The sequence below is a fragment of the Polypterus senegalus genome, chromosome 7 (assembly GCF_016835505.1).
Source record: "Polypterus senegalus isolate Bchr_013 chromosome 7, ASM1683550v1, whole genome shotgun sequence".
Lineage (NCBI taxonomy): Eukaryota > Metazoa > Chordata > Cladistia > Polypteriformes > Polypteridae > Polypterus > Polypterus senegalus.
The window spans coordinates 192,119,216-192,139,233 of record NC_053160.1 but is presented as its reverse complement, the minus strand read 5'-3'; the positions used below and the strand labels follow the sequence as shown (position 1 = coordinate 192,139,233).

The 20,018-nt window shown below is 53.9% G+C and overlaps 2 protein-coding genes across 6 annotated transcripts in view; one reads left to right on the top strand and one right to left on the bottom strand.

The window, feature by feature from the left end:
• Positions 1-8,551, top strand: part of tspan5a (tetraspanin 5a) — a 43,773-nt gene extending 35,222 nt beyond the window's left edge. For both annotated transcript variants that reach the window (XM_039759829.1, XM_039759828.1), the window contains 3 exons: positions 2,235-2,296; positions 4,339-4,384; positions 4,517-8,551. In XM_039759829.1, coding sequence (XP_039615763.1) covers positions 2,235-2,296; positions 4,339-4,351 — 75 coding nt within the window. In that variant the 3' untranslated portion in view covers positions 4,352-4,384; positions 4,517-8,551. The remainder of the gene's footprint in view (positions 1-2,234; positions 2,297-4,338; positions 4,385-4,516) is intronic.
• A 1,631-nt stretch (positions 8,552-10,182) lies between these two features.
• The window catches only part of rap1gds1 (RAP1, GTP-GDP dissociation stimulator 1), a 65,272-nt gene continuing 55,436 nt past the window's right edge, over positions 10,183-20,018 (bottom strand). For all 4 annotated transcript variants that reach the window (XM_039759823.1, XM_039759824.1, XM_039759825.1 and 1 more), the window contains 10 exons: positions 18,768-18,896; positions 18,317-18,442; positions 16,969-17,112; positions 15,779-15,910; positions 14,389-14,523; positions 12,956-13,081; positions 12,530-12,669; positions 12,331-12,457; positions 11,698-11,826; positions 10,183-10,873 (listed from right to left, as the gene is read on the bottom strand). In XM_039759823.1, coding sequence (XP_039615757.1) covers positions 10,746-10,873; positions 11,698-11,826; positions 12,331-12,457; positions 12,530-12,669; positions 12,956-13,081; positions 14,389-14,523; positions 15,779-15,910; positions 16,969-17,112; positions 18,317-18,442; positions 18,768-18,896 — 1,316 coding nt within the window. In that variant the 3' untranslated portion in view covers positions 10,183-10,745. The remainder of the gene's footprint in view (positions 10,874-11,697; positions 11,827-12,330; positions 12,458-12,529; positions 12,670-12,955; positions 13,082-14,388; positions 14,524-15,778; positions 15,911-16,968; positions 17,113-18,316; positions 18,443-18,767; positions 18,897-20,018) is intronic.

The following is a 20,018-nucleotide window of genomic DNA, read 5'->3' as shown; positions in this document are numbered from 1 at the left end:
CCTCTCTGGCACAGATCATCAGTATTGCCAGTCCAGTCCAGGTTATCATCCAGCTGCACTCCCAGGTATTTATAGGTCTGTCACCTCTGATGATCACGGGTTCCATGATGGGCCTGGTCCTCCTAAAGTCCACCACCAGCTCCTTGGTCTTTCTGGTGTTCAGGTGTAGGTGGTTTGAGTCGCACCATTTAACAAAGTCCTTGATTAGCTTCCTGTACTCCTCCTCCTGCCCACTCCTGATGCAGCCCACCATAGCAGTGTCGTCACATGGCAGGACTCCGAGTCGTATTGGAAGTCTGATGTTGGCTGAACAGGACCGGCGAAAGTCCAGTCCCCTGCGGTGCTCCTGTGCTGCTGACCACAATGTCAGACCTTCATCCATGAAAAAAATCTTCCGTTACTCATGCCATGCAATCCACACATCAGACCACCTGAAAAACGCATTTTCTGTGCTACGTTGGCATTCACGGAGCAAGGGACGAGCACAGAGCCCAAATACCTCATGCCAGCTGTCCCAGCAGTAATGGGCACAAGGCGCGTTGTGTGCTTTTCAGGAAGGCAGCCCTTCAACAAGTGTACTGTATACATGTGGGCAAAGGGGTCTGTCTGTTTGAGAGGTCTGGGCGCTTCAGCTGTGCCCAGGTGACTTGTTTTGTTGAAAAGGCACAAAGGCTGGACAGTCGTCTGAATTCCATGAAGGTGTGAAATATAATTGTTTGAGTGCAGTTTATAAAAAGCAGGCAAGTAAATTCTCTCTGTGATTGTGACATTCTTAGTTATAAAATGAGGGCGTTTGACCCCTGAGGCGTCTCGGATTTTAAAATGAGCGCTGCTTACAGCTAAAGATCATTCTCAGTAATAATGAGATCATCTTATTTATCGTTCACTTTACGAAATCACGCAATCTGTCTCCATGTCTGCATGTCATCTTAGAGCTCACATCACGTCACATTAGCGTATTGATTATTGATTACTTAGCAGACCCCTCGCAGGTCTCACATGCACATTATGTATAAACTGCTCAAGAAGATGAAAGGACCTCTGAACAAGAGGGTGGCATCACGTCAGTGACGCTTGTGGGCTCAGTGAAGTGGCAGAGGGGCTCATCAGTTTGAACTGCTTTGGTGCACTCAGGCATGAATGGGTTAACAGCTGGAGGGAGGCCACTGGTGTCACTTCTGGTAGCCTGAGGTCATAGCTGGACCCTACAGAGCTGGCACAGAGGTAGGATGGCACATCGATACCATGTGGCATTACCAGAAGGTTTGCCGTGTCGGGCATGGAGGAGATTCCAGGAGACAGGCAAGCCGTTCCTCTAGGAGAGCTGGACAGGGCACCTCGTAGAAGGTCCTTAACCCATCAGCAGGACCCACCGCTATCTGCTGCTTTGTGCAAAGAGGACCAAGATGAGCACTGGCAGAGCCTACAAAATGACCTCTGGAAGGCGGGCAGACCATTGGTGTGAATGTCTCTGAACAAATAATCAGAAACAGACTTCATGAGGGGGGCCTGAGGGCACGACAATGTCCATCTAGTGGGCACCATGGAGCTCGATTGCCATTGAAGACCAGAATTGGCGCCCGGTGCTTTTCACAGCTGAGAGCAGGTTCACCCTGAGGACGTGTGGGTCTGGAGAAGCCGTGGAGAACGTTCTGCTGCCTGTGACATGGTTCAGCATGACCGCTTTGGTGGTGGGTCAGTGATGGTCAGTCTGGGCACACAATCTGCCGAGTATGATTTGAACTTTCAGTCACCTGCCTGCCTGCCCGCCCGCCTTTCTGGGGTGTCTTTGTATCCTGCCCTCTCTCTGTAGGCTCATCATCTTCGTTCCTCACACAGCAGTAGAGATGGCCAGCATTGAGATCTGATGTGCTTTCAAAGTGTGCCTTTCATTTTTTGAGATTGGCACTCTTGTCATACGAGAGGAGACCAGTTTACAGTCACCAGTCTGTGGATCTGAGATTTAGGAGAGAAATGCAAAGCCAGTATCTGCGAACTGTGAAAAACGGCGCTGCTCGCTGCACTTCTGTGCGTCCTTCTGTTTTAAAATGAAAACGAGAATTTCTTACCATTCGTGAGGTGCGATACGCAGAGACTGGCACTTTGTCACCACGTTATTCCAGTGGTCTTTGAGGTGGTCGTCTGCCCCCCCAGCCCAATGGTCTTTCTTGTGCAGTTTTTGTTTCAATCGTGTAAATTCATTTCTAATTTATATCTTTGGTTATTTATTTTAGATCTTTGGGATTTGCTTGGCGCAAAATCTTGTGAGTGACATCGAGGCTGTAAGGGCAAGCTGGTAAGACCCTCATTCTAATCGTGAACGTAATGTGACGTTAGCAAAGCAGGTTTTATTTCACAGAGTGCTGGGACACGAGCCCATTAGACCTGCAGCTTCTACGATGAGTTGCTCACGGGAACGGTAGTGACATGGAGGCCACCGGGTGAGCTGGACAAGTGACCTCCCCTGCCCAGCACTCTCCTAGCCGCTGACTAATGTAATATGACTAGGCTGACCCTCGTGGCACATTGGCGCACATGCTGTAGACGTTCTGATCATCTCGCCCAACCTGAAGAATTTGATGAGCCGGGAGAGCAGCATCAGGATTAGCAGTCCATACGACGTCATTATAGAATGCAAGTGGCTACGTGCTTGTGGATTATTTATTGTTGCTGGGGACCTTCACAAAGCACATGTACCCTAAATGTCGTCGGCGCACCGCCTGGCACCCTAACTCTTACCTCAGGCCCGCAGTCAGCAGCTGTGAGTGCAGGACCCTTTAGACATCTTAGGTGTAGGAAGTCTCATCTGAAATTGACTGAAGGCGCACAACAATGCAGTTCAGCCTGATCATGTAAGGCATACAATAGAAAGAAAGGCTGGCGCGAGGGCAGGGAGGCACTTAAAGGATAAAGTGAGTGGCACAATTGGGGATGTGTGACAACAGACGTCCAGTATATCGGTTAGAACATAAAGCCTTCTCCCTACTTGTGTGTTGATGGCACTCAGATGGCACCTTCCACTCCGTGACTCCTCCTTCCTGTGCCAACAGAAGGGCTTTCAAGTGAATTGGTGCCAATGCAGATCCTTTCTGGAACCCCACAGAAGCCAGTAAGCTGTCGTCTTCAGTGAAATGTTGGCTATGGCACTGAGGGCGTGTGGCCCGCCGCCCTTTATTGTGCAGTAGAGAGGAACTTGAAATACTCCAATATGAACGAATGAAAGAATCCTCGAGTGGTTTTTAACGCACATTCACAGTCGCAGATGGCAGCACAAGTGTGCCTGTGGTCTCAGTGGGCACGGAACTCAAACGCTCTGCCATAAAACTCGCTCCACTGGTCCAACAAGACATGTCGTCCTGGTGGTTTATTTGGCCTTTGTAGCTCATCCCTGTGGCCATCCACAAATGCTTTGCTACGTGGCATTTAGTGCCATAACAGAAACCAAAGAGGAACAAACAGGCGCCAGCTGCCACGTCTGCCTCCGTCTCTAAGGCCTTGCGTTTTCGTCTCTTACATTCTTGCCTTTTTTGGACTTTTTTCTGAAGTCTTGAAGATGGGGGGCCACCAAAGCTCGTGAGCCTCTTCTCCGTGGGCACCCAGTACACGATTGGCTGGCACATATGGAGTAGTATGGCACCTGTAGAGCGTATTGTGAAATTCTTAATATATAAAATGAAATTAGAGGTTTAGAAATCGTCATATCTGGAGGAAATGATTGACTGTGTGCGGTATAAAGTGAAGCGTTTCTGGAAAACGGATTGTTAAAGTGACAAAATGACACCCAAACCCATCCAGGAAATGAAATGTTTAACGAGTAAAGAGAACTGCGCCAGCACAAACTGGCACCGTGAAGAGGCTCATACGAATGGGCAGCAGGGTCGAGGCTGGAAGTTAAACTGCAAACCAAAGTCTCTGATGGAGGCAAGAACAATGGAGATCATTCCAGAGGCTCTGTTGGGACAGCCATCCAGTGTTTAAGGGGAGCTGAGGAAGACCATGAAGGTGACAGAGCTGGCTGGCCGAGGTGGCTGTGACAGAGCTGGCGAGATACGAGCTTCTGAGAACATCAGTAAGATCTGATAAGCACAACTACAGAGCCTGGTGGGATGGTCACTGGGCCAGAAGAACGTTTTGATGGAATGGATGCCAGGAGATGCTTGTGGATTAAAGGGGTGACTCCTGATCAGCAAGCCTGCAACTAGTCAGATGTGATGGGTGACGAAGCCCAGCGCGTAGTTTGGCCTCGCTGTGTCCTACTGGATCCTAAATGTCACAGTTTGTTACCCACTTTGCCAAATGCTGCCCTTGGTGGCCCTCTAACTCTGGTTTGTTTTGCAGCTTGCATACCTGATTCTGTCAGACCCCCTGGCCCTTGACGTCACAGGTAAGAATGGCGTTGTTTTTTTTGTTCTCGCCAGCTGTGCTGGCATTTCTGCCAGTCTGCCGTAGCAGCGCGACGCTCGTGTTTTCATTTTCTCGTGTCAAAGCACTAAGCTGCACGCACTTTCTGTTTCAGATCCCTTCAGATTCAGTGAAGAGGGTTTCCAAGATCCAGCAGAATCCCAAGCCACCCATTTTGACACGATGACGTATCTGTACTTCTGTTTTCTCCTTTGTCCGTATGCATACATTTCTAGAGATCTATGGATATCAGTGTGTGTCATATCTGTATCTCTCGACGTATTTATATAGATACTGCAGTAGCAGCGACACGATACAGATATTCACAAGAAATTGTGACATTCATTCATTCTATTTGTTCTGTGACAAGTCTCCATGCACTGCATGCCCACCCTCTGGCATTTGTGCCCCATGTGTGTCAAACGCAGGTGGGCAGGCACTCCTTGACGTGGGGCAGTGCCCGGCTGTCGTGCCACTCTGTACAGTACGTACACTCTCGATTCCGTTTACACGGAGGGTCCAGTGAGTTCACTTGTAACGCCAGCCACGGGCGTCTTCCTTTTAGCTCAGATGTGTGTGACAATGACGGGCGTCACTGTGTGTCATTTGGAGTTGTAATCTGGGGCGCCAGTATCCGAATATTATCAGAGTACCGGTCAGCACAGAAAGAGCTCAAGTGTGCCAAAGTAAAAGATCGAAGGCCAGAGCGCCACTCCAGTATGTATATAAGGAAGGAAAAGTACGAGGAGCGCCAGCGTCAACGTGGCTTCTTCTTCTACCCTAAAAACGAGAGTACGTCAGGCCATCGAGGTTCTCAGCAGGCGCAGATCGTTCTGTACAGTAGGTGTGTGTGTGTGTAGAGACAGAGAGAGACGCGTGGCACCGAGCCGACACCTGTACACCTCCGAGTCCGAGCCACGCGATCGTCACGTCTGTAAACCGCGTCACGAAGGGATGGCTTAGAGTGGATTCGGGAACGGATCGTTTGACTACGATATTACTGAATATATATTTCAAGTTTTGGAAACAATCTAACTTGGGACATCACCGGTTCATTAGGCTTAGTGAGGCGACTGTCCGGGGGTCTCAACGTAGACAGAGTAGATTTGCAGATGTAACTTTAATTGCTTAGTTTACACATTTTTCTAAAATCGTTAACAAAGCGTATGCCACCTCAGTTTAGCACTTCTATCCTTTCTTTGGAGTCGCCAATTCAGCCTGCCAGTTCGTGAATGGAGACCTCAGATGAGCGATCACGAGAATCGTAAAGTCGTTATTGATTTGGTGGTCGGCCCTCCCGTGGGATCCTGGGACTTGCTCGGCCGCTCTCTCGCTGTCCAGTGCGGTTCATTGGCTCCTTCTGGTCTCTCGGCTGGAGGAAGTCATGACTCCTGTTCTTACCTGTTTATGACGCCACCTCCATCAGTCATGCCCACCTTACCACACGGGTCTCGCTCTTCAGATGCCTTCAGTCGTTTGTGAATGGTGTTCTGCTCGTCACGTTGATACAAATGCCCTGGGAGCCCAGACGATGCCCTCTTTGGCACTTTCGTAAAGTTGTGTACAACATTTGATTGGTGTGATGCCCCTCAGTATCCTTGGGTGCCATTCATGACGGGGCTGCAATCAGACGACAAACCGCGCACGTTGGCACAGAGCTTTCATAACAGACCTCCTTTGTGGTTTCCCAGCTGTGCCAGTTCATCAGTTGTCATGTAAATTTAAAGAAGTCGCCGTACAAGTCACGGGCCGAATGTCTGCTGCGTCTCAGAGCCGTCCGGCCATTGCAGAATTGCCAGTCAGAATGCTGAGAGGAGAGGAAGGCGAGGCGGGGGGGGGCACACATGATGCCAGCTTGAGGAGAGTGTTTACCAAACCAGGGCTGAGACCATCCTGCACCTTGGTGATGCTAAAGTCAGCTTGGCCAATGAAATGAAGTCACGAGTTGCCTCCAGGAGGCTGCGGGCACAGTGACATTCTGATGCCACTCCATACCAGCTAATGCCATGCATGCCTACAGTGTCACATCTCATTTGGATGTGGGAGATAGAAACGGCTTTTTTACTCCACATGGACGTTAGTTAAGGTCCTCGTCCCAATTTGTGTCATCGTGTTCTGCACCAGCAGACAGCCTACGGCTACCGCGTGGAAACTTGACTTTTCATAAGAGCCCACCACCCTGTGCCACCCGTGGTGTGCAGGCTGGCTGCCCTCGTAATCGAGGGGTCCATTGAGCTGCTGGTTTTCCACTGAAAGTCGTCGTGATGGAATCTCAGGACAGCGGAGCCCAGGTGGATCTTGTCATGTCACACTGTGAAGGCGCGTCACCCTGTCCTGGTACTTCTCGTAGTCCTCGTCCACAGCGCCTGGCGTCACCCCGGCCTGCTCGCTCCTCTTCACCCGAACCTGCGCTGTGGCCGCGGTCACTCGCTGCTTCAGCCCGTTAGGATTTTAGGACGTCAGTTACGCCCTCGGCACATCGGAAGCCATTTGAACCTGAAGTGTGGTGTCCTGGCGCCATTTTGATCAACTGAGCGCCTCATCTCAGCTGGTCGGCCCGAGTTGAACCAGTCAAGATGAACAGGACCGAGATCTCAAAACGGAAGGCTCAGAGATTCACACGGCGACTGGTCAGAGTGGAGCGAGCTGGCATTACTTGTAGCTTCCTGCAGTCCACCATTGACAGGTCAGAGTGGAAACTTCTGGAACGTTTTGGGCGACGTTTGCAACCCGTTGCCTTGTTGAAGAGATCTGTAATTCTGTCTCGCTAAACCCCCCCGTTGTAGTCTCTTGAGTGACATCTGTAGTGTGGCGAATGCCAGTTAGTCTAATTGGCACCAATCTGCCATCTTACAGAAGTACAAGTGGAGTTTGAGACTCCCAGCAGGGCCGTGAATTGGCTTTGCTGAACTGCCCCCTTGGGCGTGAGTGTGGTCACCCACCAATGGCCTGGCGCCCTGTCCACCAGTCGTTCCTGTTGGGCACCCGATGATTGCTGGGATTTGCTCCAGTGACCCTGCCCTGGACAAGAAGGTTGGGAAAAATGGATTTTAAAGGTGGACATGGAAACAGGGTTAGGGTGTGCAGCGTCAATTCTGAACAATGTGTTGCCCCCCATTCAGGGGTTTGTTGGAGGGCTAAGTTTGTAAAACTCTAAATTCGGCCTCCGTATCTGAGCCACTAGTGGTTCTCTCGCTTTCATCTGTAGGACCCCTGCATTGGACTGATGCCCCTTAGCCCACTGGTGCCAGGATGGGCTCTGGCCCTCCATAACCCAATTCAAGTCTACTTCAAAGACTTTTAGCAAGCTGGCACCTGTGCCTCCTCAGCTGTCCTGGTGTGCCACGTTGTATGCCACGTTGTGTGCTCATTTTTATCCCAGAAGTGGCACAGTGGCTTTAGGTGCATATTGATGATAAACTCCGTGTTTGGCAGGACTGGCCAAGGACAGACTAGGAGAGCAGCAGCAGACGCTTAAACATGGCACTTGCCTGGCATCACCACACAGTCCCCTGCACCGATTAGTCTGCTCTGCCACGGGTGACAGGTTGAGGGGTCTTTGCGGTCAGGGTGACGGCAGGCCCAGGTGGATCTTGTCATGTCACAACTTTTGGTGCTTTTACTTTAAGCCACTTGGAAATCAAACAGAAGAAGCTGGCACTGTCACTGGCCTGCTGCGCCAACTGGAAAGGGAGCTTGTGCCCAGAAGTAAGGTCCCCCTTCAGCCAGGCCCCCTCACACACGTCGTCTGCAGGGCTGGCGTCAGCCGGGGGCACACAGTCAGTCGGGCAGTGGCACCATGGAGACGTTTTCACAAAATGCTGCATTCGAGTCCAAAGAGCACACTTGGGACCGAGCGTGTGGCACAAGGACCCACAGAGACACAATTTACTGGTGCCAGAGGTGCCAACAGCGTAAAGCGCAGGATGACACGAGTCGTTTTGCCAAAAGGGCAGCTCTGTCACGTGAGCAGGCCACACGCGCTCCGCTGCCGCCGCTGCCACTCCTTTTATACGCAGGGCTTGACGGCTGGTAAACGATTTTCTAACGGATGTGCTTTGTTTCACTTTTCTATTGTGCTGTAACAATGTATTTGAATTGTTCAGGGAGGAAGAGTAACTTTGAATAAAACAAGAACCTGGTAACACGCCACCGTCTCTTTGTGTTTGGGGGAGACCTTCCACCGTCCTGTGCCCGTGCGTCTCAATGCCCCCCTGGCAGAGCCTCCCTTCAGCCAAAGTGAGGCGAGAAACGTAAAGTCCCGTCACTGTGAGCCACCCGAACCCTGCGCCTCATTGTGTTTGGACGGGGTCAAGGAGGACACGCCGATACCGATGGTGGTCACCTCCTCAAGTGGTGCCATACGAGGGCCAGGTGGCAGCGTTGGGACAGTTGGTGGGTAAAGGCAAAAGGAATCGTCCGAGTTCATGTTGTCACTTCACAGACGCCTTCCCTCTGAACGAGTGGCACAGCGTCCGTCCTCCTTTACTAATCCTTGACTTTTACAGACGCCAGACGAGACGTCACACAAAGTGCCACCAGGGAGATGAAAGTCTGAGCCGCAGAGGTGGCAGAAATCGAGATGGGCACCGGTGGGGACTCCAGACGGCTGGAAGACAACCCGGACTTGGGCTCCCGTTTGGGATGTGACACTGCGCGTCCCCAATGGAGGGAGGGGCAGCCAGCTGACTTGCAGCACTAGTGACGACCGGGCCACTTCGGGCCACCGTGGCTCCATCGCTGCTCAGACTGAAGTGCCAGCTGTTCCTTCTGCTTCCATCTCGACGCTCAGCCCTCCTTTAGAGGTTTGGAGTTGGCAGTCTGGAGCAGACGACCCGAGTCACCGAGTTGAAGTCTGGGAAGTCACAAGGCCATTACGGTCACATGTACAGAGTGCAGTGACATTCTTACTTACTTACTGCCATGCGGCGTCTCGTCACCAGTGCCACCACTAGTGAGTAGAACTACCTGACCCAGCAGCCCACCTTACCAACTGGCACCTCAGAGTTGAGCGTCTGACCTACCAGGTGGAGTCCCAAGTGGTGCCACTCAATAACACGGTGGGACTCCGTTGTATCCTGCTGGAGGTGCTTCAGGAGTTTGGGGGTCCCGCTGACGGCGGTCACGTCTGTCTTGGAGAGGATGTAGACTGGCAATCCAGGAGCGTTGTGGGTGATGAATGCAGGACAACAACTGGCACCCCAGCCAAAGTGCTTAGGGGGGAGATGGAGGTGACCACGCAGTACATACGCTGGCGGCCCCTCTAACTAACTGTACCTCAGCAGGTCTCGTCGTTACTGAATGTGTGACCCGAGTCCCGATGCCAGTGGAAGTTTCCAGAACTAAAGCAGCAGAACGGGCAGACATCGGCGTGTCCTGAAGTGAGGACGTTCACACGGCTCCATCACGTCATCTCGTCGCCCGTCCGTGGGGTGTGGTAATGGCGGCGAATACGAGAAGCCAGCATTGAGCCCCTCGAAGTGCCAATTCCACAGCAAATCAGTTTCAGTAGGAAACACGCGACTCAGCGCCACTCCGGTGAAGACCAAGAGGGTTCATTCAGACGCAGGACTGCCTGGCGATCGATGGGCACACTTGGTCCTTTTCAAGATGGCATGGGCACCGTCGGGTCCGTTTGTGTTGCTCCGCTTACAAGTGAAGTGCCATCTCAGTGCCCGTCGCCCCTTAAAACCCACCCAGTCCTACTAAACGTTTCCCCCCCGAGTGGAGAGTTCATCTCCCAGACAGACAGAGAGACAGACAGAGAGAGAGAGACAGAGAGAGGGGCGCAGGACTCTGCTGGACCACTCGGTCTTTATTAACGGGCGCCATGACTCAACATAAGCAAGACCAGCGGGAATGGAGGAGACGCAACACATCCTGTCCTGAAGTGGCAGAGTCCGGACTTGGCGCTCACCCTTGTGGCAGATTGTTGGCTCGGCTAAAAGTGCTAGATGCCTACGAGTGTTGGAGGCGGGGCCAGTGGCAGGTTAGGACGTCACATGACTACATCATCATCATCATCATCAACTGGACTATGACATGCACAGCTCACTACGTGAAATTCAAGCAACAAGAGACAACGGAGACGTCGGATGAGGAGCGGCGATCACAGCTACGGTCTTAGAAAAGTGTGTGTCTGGTGAGCTCTACGGTACCCGAGGTTCTTCTCTCAGTCTGCCAATGCATGCACACGTGGGGGGAGGAGGAAGAGGAGGGAGGGAGGAAGACGGACGGACGGACGGACAGAAGCAGGAATGGCGGACGAGAACGGGAGAGCCGGTGACTGGACATTTAACAGAGACGTGGAGACGGAGGAGAAGGAGAAGGAGAAGAAGAGTCCTTTAGCTCTGCACTGTTAACCTTTGCTCTGTTAAGGACGCCTGGTGGGCCACAGTTTTGTTTTCATGGCTTCGCAGTTTTGAAATCACATCCAGGAACGTCAATCCTTGTACCTCTTTGTGCAAAGGCTCTGTTGGAAAAGGAAGAAGAGGAAGAGGAAGAAAGTCATCAGTGGGGGTGAACTTGGAGGGCGGCAAGCGGAGGGGGCAGTGCCACCAACTGGGGCTTTAGCACCACCTGCTGGCAGCAACAGTCTCAAGGCTGCCACCTCCGAGGCATCGATAAAGGAGAAGAGACTTATGGGAATCTGGAACAAACTACGGAGCAGGGAATCGGGAGGAGACGCGGGGACTAAAGAGACGAGCGACCGGTGGGCCGAGTGGTCAAAACTCACAAGACGAAGCCCACCCCCCACCCCCCCAGGGCAGTAGCCACACAAGTCCTTCAGCCGTCTGCGTAAAGCGCTGCACTTCCTGCCGACGGGTCTTCTAAGCGGCCACCGCAAACTGGCGGATCGGGCAGCAGGTGGCGTTCTTCACGCTGGCCCGCCCTAAAAGGACTCCAGCTCCCAGCAATCCCTGTGGCAGCAGAGTCTGCTAGGCCTTCTGGGAAGTCAGTGGATTCTGGCGCTGAGCTCCTGCCTCTGGCTCACTCGGGGTCCACTTTAACACCCACTGGGCTGTGTGCCAGGTCTGTGGCTCACTTGACCCGGCGGGTTTGGTTTTCTGAGTGCATCCTCGACAAAACGGACCACCGTGGACATTCAAGTCACCTCTTTTCTGGGGGTCACTTTCAGTTTTCTTCCTGCCACTGGGTACCTGAACTTTGTTTGGTTCTAACAGTCTGGGGGGCTTTATGGGGTGGCACTGGCTTAAAGCGCCCCATCTCCGCACAGGCGGGCCCTCCCGCGGGCGCCCACTGGAGTCGTGATAAAGGGATGGCGGAGGCTCTCACCTGAACCCATGACGGCGCAGATGAGAATCATGGAGTTGTACTTGATCTCCGGGGCACTCAGGTCATCTGACAGCAGTCGGTGTAGGATTGGGACGAGACTGGCGCCCTCCAGCTCCTTCTCCGCCGATCCTGCCAGACACACGGAGGAGGACAACAACAACAACACCAGCGTTAGAGGAGATGGAGCTGGTTGGGTAAAGAAAGACCTTAACGTGAACCCCCCTAAGCGACTGTGGTCATCGTAGAGCGGAGGTGTGGCTTCAGGTGTCACTTTATGTGACCTCGCCACCCACGTGTGCCCAGCGACATGACTGACAATCAGTGAGCACATCAAATGCTACGAGTGGGTGGCCACCTCAGAGCCCTAGGAAGGGTTAACGGGCACATCGACTTCAGCCGCCATCTCGGCGTTGACTCCTCACCGGTGGTCTCCTCTCACGCACACACCGCAAACTCAAACCTGACAGCGGGCGAGCGATGCCACAGGAGTGCCCTCCGCGGGCGCGTGCCGCCAACTGATTGCGTCACGTGAAGGCTGTGACTGAGAATCAACAGAAAGCTCGTCTGATTCAGTGAGGGACCCAAGTACCCGCCGTGGACAAACTTCACCGTAACGGGCGACTCTCCATTTACCGAGATCCAACGCGGCGATCAACCCCAGCGCCACCAGGGCCTCGTTCTGCATGATCACATGCTCGCTCGTCGCCATGGTCACCAAGTGCTTGACGCCGCCCGCGTGGATAATCGTCCTGATGACATCCTAAAAAACAGAAGACGTCAGGCAACGCGCCCGAGACGCACTTCGGGGGGCTCCGCGAGGGCCGAGGCTCACCTTGGACTTGCTGTGTCTGATGAGGGCCGACAGCAGCCTGTTGGACTCCCCCATCACCCCGGCGTGGTCCTTGGCCTCGCACCACTCCACCAGGCGCCCCACCAGCTTGGCATTCTTCCCTAGCTGGTCAGCGGCATCGGCTGAAATCAAAAAGGACAAAAGATAAAAGCCGAGGAGGCCAAAGACGTGCGAGGGTCTCGCCATGCTGGGCACCGCAGCTGCCGTCGCTTTGATTTCAGGCCTGTGGGGTCTTAATGTCGTTTACAAAGAGCTGCACATGGAATTCTGGGATTGAGAACAGACCAGCAGCGCCACCAGCGGTGGCATCGACAGCTGATGAACACGAGTGACAGGCGGGGTAAGTGGCCATTTAAGTAGTGATGAGGAGGAGGAGGAGGAGGAAGAGGATTTAAAAAACGTCCTCACCTTGTGTGTCAATTAACATCCTCAACGTCCCCAGCAGCTTGAACTGTACGGGTGGCATTTCTGACTTCAAGAACTTGAGGACTTCATCGGACACTCCGGCGGACAGCATTTTCGATTTATTCACCACTGGACAGAAGGGAAGAAATGACAAAGGGGACATTAAGAGACTGTGACAAAGTGACAACTTAAAACGGGACAATGACTGCTGCAAATGGCGCCCTTCAAACCCAAAGGGATGAGAAACCTTCAAATGTGTGACGTCAGTTGGCTTAGAAGTAGACAGACATGGAGAGCGGAGCTCGGCCGGCCGAAGGTGAGACACGGCATTCTGGGTACTCGGGTGTCTCCTGCCCGTTAAAGACACGTGACGCCCAAGAGGCCCGAAAAGCGAATGCAGGGGCAGACCCGACAAACGCACCAAAGCCCCGACTTTGTGCCAGGAATTAAAAGACAAAGAGTAGATGACAAAGTAGAAAACACGCATGCAGAGCGGGTTACAGACGATGGGAGTACGAAAATCCAAAAGTCTCACCAAACGAGAGTAAAGTGAGAACTCGGTGAAGTGACGGAACAGCGAAACGAGATGGGACATCGGTGACATGACACAAGTGTCGTTCAGATGTAAACTTCAGGACTTCGTGTTGCCAGCAGGGAGGACTTGTGCTTCTTCCCGATTCCCAAGGGGTTTTAAAAGATTTGTTGTTTGCGAGTGGCAGAGATGCCAAGTGGCTGGTGTGTGGTGCAGGCAGGGGGGTTGGCAAGCAGCGGGCAAAGCCCCCTAGTCAGCTAAGAGAAGGTCACGATGGCTTCTGCTCCAAGTGGAACTTAATGTGTCCTCCACTGCAAGTCAGAGAGCGACGAGTCAGAGCGCGACGTGCAGCGTAAATGACAAAGGCTCAAGTGCCACTCCGCGTTACGCCCGCCCCGTCTTCTGTTTCCACGTAGTAGCAGCTGTCGTACTTCCCCTAAAATGTAGGACGGCCCCCCGAGTCAGGGGGTCTCACCTGCCGTACTGTGTGTGGAGTCGAGTCTCCAAAGACAGCAGTGTGAGGAACAAGTCAAGGAGGGAGCAACCGGGCCACTTCAGGACCACCGTGAGCGACTGCAGTGTTTGAAATGATGATGGCAATCAGTCGGGTGGTCCCAGGGACACAGAGGGCCAATTTCACAAATGTTACCAAGTTGTGCTTCACCCGGAGACCTGCAGTCCCACTTTGATGGCACTTGGGTGAGCAGCAGGTGCCAACTTGCATGACGATGATCTACACAGTTCAAAAGAAGCGACTGGCAGTGCCACCCCAGGAGGCCAGCAAGGCCACTTTACGCTAACACGGAGTAAGTGCTCCATGGGTGGAGTGTCGAGAAGTGGCCTGTGGTCCCCTCGTCCCCCTACTCCCCCACACTGCACCCTAAGTGACAAGCAAGGGGCCCACCTGGAATGGCGAGGTTCCGCAGGGCGCTGAGAGCAGCATGTTGAACGGTGACGTTTCCATCCTCCACGTGTCTGTCCAGCAGGTCAAGCAGCAGCTGAACAATCCCAGCGTCCACCATGTGAATGCAGTTACCATCTGAGCAAAGACAGAAAAGTCAGACGCGCCACAAGTGACCAACACGCGACGCCAGAGAGGACTCGGCCACCCATATCTGCAGTGGCCCTGTCACCCCGTCACCCTCAAATTCAAGGGATACATGGATGTCCTTGGAGTGACATAAACTTGAGCCTCTCAACCACAAACTACTTGTAGTGTCTTTGTGACCCACCATGCGAGTGGGCGTCCCCCCTAAGTGAATCGAGGGGGTGTGTGGAGTGGCATCACAACATGTGCCACCGAGACCTGAAACTACTGGCCAGTGGGGGACCCCCAGTTAATCCCTGTCACATGATGTGCAAAAATGACGTTGACAAGCCACATCCTCGAGCAAAAATGGGGGCTGAAACGGTTAAGAATGTCAGAACGTCACCGCGTCGGAAGAAGGTGGCCAAAGCACACCTGGGGGTCCTGTTGTCTGATGGGAGGGGACGGACCACCTTCAAAAAAAATAAATACACACACACAGGGTACGAGTGCTGGCTGACCAGTGGAGGACGTCCCTGTGTACGGCGCCGTGTCCTCCAAGTCTGGTCAACGGGGGGCTCGGGGGGCTGGCTGTGTTTTTGACAGAATTCTATATGGGGACACACACACGAGCGCCAGTTGGCGTGTTTCCCTTTGCCACTCACTAGTGTGACCACCTTTACTTCACGCGTGGTCTTCTAGGAGGGGTCCGAAGACAGAGTCACGCTTTGTCCGGTGGTTTATAAAGGACGTCACATCAAAGGGGATGACATATTTGGGGGTCTGTCCGTTCCTGAACCGATCAAAGGGCAGGGGGTCGTGGTTCCACAGCGACGTCCTTCTTGTTAAACCTCAGCGGACTTCACATTGTAGAGCAGTGAGGGGACAGTCACCTCGTCACTTACTTACTGGACCAATCAGCCGAGGGCTCGTCGTTTCAGCAAAGCCACAGTTGGACTGGTGGTCCCAGGCTCCTTGCCCCCCTCACTCTTGTCACGTGAGTGTCGTGGTGCCCACATGCAGTTACGACTCTTGGGGTCGGACTTGGAGGGTCACTCGGGTGAACAAACATGCCGGCAGAACCAACAGGAGTGTCACACGTCACGACGCACCATCTGACAGGAGCCACAAGATGGGGTCACAGCCAAACGAAAACGTAAGACAAAGCGTTGAAGATGGCGACCCCTAAACGGACCCCACACTTCACGGGCTGCAAACATGCAAAAAGCAAAAGACAATGTCGGTGGGCTTTGTGTCGCAGCCTTACCGTTCCTGGCAAAGTTGGCGATGGCCAAGGCGCCCGCGAGCTGCAGCTGGTGGTTGTGCGACGGCACCCAAGACAACACTTGCTGGAAGACGCTGCCCTTTCCTCCATCAAAGAGCTTCTGCATGGACTCATCTGAAACAGAAAAAAAAAAAAGAAGAGTTCCAACAGGTGGCGCAGTCACTGCCACACTTGACGTGGTGAGGATGCCAGCCAGCACTGCAGGGCACGTTCTGAAGCCCCGTGTGTTACAATGGGTCGCTAAAGCCATCAGGATCCCATCAGCCAATGGCGAGCTGTCGTTAGCCAACACCCCCAGACCCGCGTAAACTGACCAAGGTGCCCCTCACAAAGAGCGCCTGCACTTCTGCCCGCCAGCCGTTCCTCGACACCCCCGTCAGGACAGTAAAGCTGGGCCACCTCTGAGGGGACGCACCTCCCCCAACTGAGGTCACCGTGTGGCCATCTTTATGTTCAGTCACGCTGGGTGGCAGCGGGTGTCCTGTCTATGTGTTCTAAGAGCATTCCCCTTTGGGGGCATGTGCCCACTGCTGGACACTCACAGTTAGGGTTGGTGGGCCCTCAATGTCTGGTGTGCTAATCAACATGCAACACATTGCCACTCTCGGGCACCGTGACTGGCAAGTAGAAGTAGCTGACCATCCCTGAGAAATCTCAGCCCACAACACCCTCACCGCGCCAAGAGGCGCACCGCCCAGCTGTGCCATCAACAAGACGCTGGCGGACAACAACCAAATCCACCCGACTGTGACTTCATGCTGAACACACACGAGTGGAGGGGCAGGCCGACCCAACAAAGTGCCAACGAACGACGATGCCACCGTGCTGCACCTGCAAAGCATCCTGGGAGACGGCCTGCTGCCCCAGGGCGATACAGAAGATAAGGGTCAGCTGTCACCTCCTGGGGGAAAAGGAGAGAGGGGGACAACGAAAGTCCACACGACAACACCATGACGGGTCTACCCGTGTCACCAAAACTCGGACACTGGGTGACAAAGTGATGGTGTCCAAATATGGAGGTGGATTCGGGACCACCCTGCGGCTCCCGTCTGCCATGGAAACAAGGCGTGCGGATCTTAAATGTCGTCGGCGCCCTTCAGAGCCACAATCGCGCCCGCTGGCCTGGGGTGGATCTCGAGTCAGGATGAGCCCCCCTGCCCGTTAAAGCGTACCTCCCAATAGCAGCAGAACCATGAGGTCCGAGGCGGTTTTCAGCTCGGCGATGTCCTCGTCCTTGTCACCGTCCACCGTCTGTCGGACAACATCGAGAAGGCACTCGACCAGGCCGGCGTCGACCAGCTGTAGCTTAATGGTATCTGAAAGGGACACAAAAACGGCCGTTAGACGAGCCGAGGACCTCCTGGGGGCTCCTCAGGGAAAGACCACCGAGCAGGACGATGGCCTTTTAACGTCAGAGTCTCGCTCAGTTGGGGTCTCGTGTCACGGCCCACGCGCCTCTGCTCTACACAAACACAAGTCGTCAATTTCAATAATCACAGCCTCATTTGTGTCCCATTTTCTTGGATCCCACCATGAAGACCACCTTGGTGGCTCGTGCCGACATTCAATGGCGTAAGAGAAACTCGCAGGCCGGGCTCGGGGTGGGGGCTTTGGTTCAAGTCGACCTTTCTGTCGTCTCGCATCGCCCGTTGGCGACTTCCAGGTTGGCTTTTTTCTTAAGCTGAACCAAAGGCAGTGCCAGCAGCAGGGGGCAGCACAGGTGGCTCATGTTCTTGGTTCAGGTCTTCTGTGGGTGGCTTCACCATCAGGGACCACCTCAGTCCTTCTAGGGCCTCGGTTACCCAGAGTGCCTGCGTTTGCCATTCTGAGGTGCTTTGTGCTCATTTCTGACCCTGTGGCTCTGCATTGGCCCACTTAGCCCCCCGGTGGTCCTCAGTCACTCTCCAAGGTCCTGAACTGTAACTGGAGACCCAGAGGAGGCGTCACCAGCGTCCTCGATGGCACCTTCCTGGCCTGCCCGATTGCTTCTGGACGTCGTCACCTCTATTTGCTGGCCTTCAGCGTGTCCCCCCTCAGTCGCTCTCCATGGGGGTCTCCTCTGGGGCGCACTCTAAAGCTGAACCCTGACCTCTGCAGACCGTCGTCCACTGTGCCCCCCAGGTCCTTCTTACAAGGGGCATGTTGTGTTCCCATCCCAGCCCCCCTGCAGTGTCTCAGCTGTGGTTTGGGGTCCTCTTATTCAGATCACTTCAAGGGGTCCTCAGTGCTGACCCCTGCTGGTCGTCACCTCTAATCACCACCAGAGAACTCTGATAAAGCCCCCCACCCTCATCACGTGCCTTCACTTTTGGTCTTTAAGTGCATTTTGTCCCCCGTGCCCACAATGTGCCCACACCGTGCCTTGAGGCCCTGCTTCTCTGCACTCTAAACTGTAAAAAGGTGGCAGACTGGGTGAACCAAACCAGAGGGAGCACATGTGGTAGAACGGGGGTCCTGCCACTTTGGGGGGGCCGCCGACAAGAAGAAGACTCAAGCACGAGCGCAGAGCCTGACCCTCACCATTCTCTGCCAGAGGAGCCAACACCTCGAAGATCATCTCCTTCTTCTCGTGCTCCGCCTGCTTCTTGAAGAGACTCACCAGCTCCTCGGCGATGTTCGTCGATGCAAACTGCTCTTTGCTCGATTCTGAAAGACAAGCGAAAATTCACAGCCATGAGAACTGAAACCAACGTGGCCTCGACTGCCACCTGCCGTCACCGAGAGGGATCACGGCGGACATGCCACCCAGCCCTGCATTATCAGAGCGACACGTGCCAGGCAGTATGGGCAGCGAGGGGTCACCGGAGGCGAGGACCGATGAGCGAAGGGCCACCCGCCTTATGGTGCCTTTGACGTGCACTGGGGTCCGCTCGCCCACTCGTCTGCCATCTAGCACCTTCCACACCTGCCTGTCAATCAGTCCACCTCCCTCACGAAGTGACCTGGACCCAAACGGCCGGTGCCCACTCACCAAGTTCGGCCAGGTTTCCAAAGGCAATGAGACACATCTCGGTGAGCGCGGCATTTTGGGAGTGGATGCCCAGGAGCTTCACCAACGTCGGGATGACGCCCATGCCAATGAGCTGTGCTTGTAAAATATCTGAAACAGACAAGAAGAGGTCACCACCGAGCCCGGGTTCGAAATGAGCGCCTCTCCTCTAGACTGCTGGGTCAGCTGCCAGTGGGCCCTGAAAGGTAAAGAAGAAGAGTAAAGGGAGAGGAAGAGGAGGAACGCGAGTGACTCGGCGAGGGTCTCTGTCCCATGGCCCTCACCTAGTGGTCTGCTTCAGCTCTAGCTCTTATATAGTGCCTTTCATGTGGTGACCTGCTGCACGTAGGCAGACATACAAAGGAGGACCTCTCTGTGACTCGGCGTGACACATCGCCTGCCAACGATGACAAAACGGCAGAAACATCAAATAAAAACGACGCGGGGACGGAGAGAAGGACAAAGTCCAAAGTCCCGCAGTGGACACCGGACAGGCCAGAGCCGCCGTGCTGGAGCTGCAGGTGACAGGGTGCATCTCCGACTCTGATCTACTTGTCCTTTTCTATTCCTTTTGGTGGTCCGGGCGGCCAGACGTGGCCTAGACAACTCTCCCCGAGTTCGGTGGGAGTGCGTGACGTCATCGGCGGGTCAGATACACTCTTGTGTGCGTAACGTGCGACTCTCTCGCCACGTCTGCCTTGGTGAAGATCGCGCGGCCCGTCTGGTATGGACCCCCCTCCTCGTATTTCTCTTTCAGCCCCGTGTCACCTCCTGGTCCTTTAGTTCAAATGCTTTCCATTCTTTTTTGGTGACACAGAAACAGGCACAATTGTAACCTCCTGTCTACGGGTGCCACCTGGAGGGGTCACCTACTGTGCGTCACTCTCGACACGCGGCAGGCCAAACCGCCGACAGCAGGCCCGTTGTCTCCTCATGGACTCTTCATGGCGGTCAGTTTATCGAGTAAAGCTGAAGGACAAACACGATGAGGTTGGCGAGGAAGACATCGGGGACTGAGCTGGGGACTGAGTGGGCTCAGCAGTAATGCCTGTCATGCGCCATCTGCTGGAGTGCATTTTGTAATGCAGGTATGAACACAATGGACTGCACTTTTCATTCCAACATGCGGCCCACCTAAAGTCTTCACTCTAACGGATGATTGAGGGACTCGCCTCTCAAAATGACAGCAGAAACAAAGAAATTGGATTACCACCCATAAGGAGTTGGAGACCC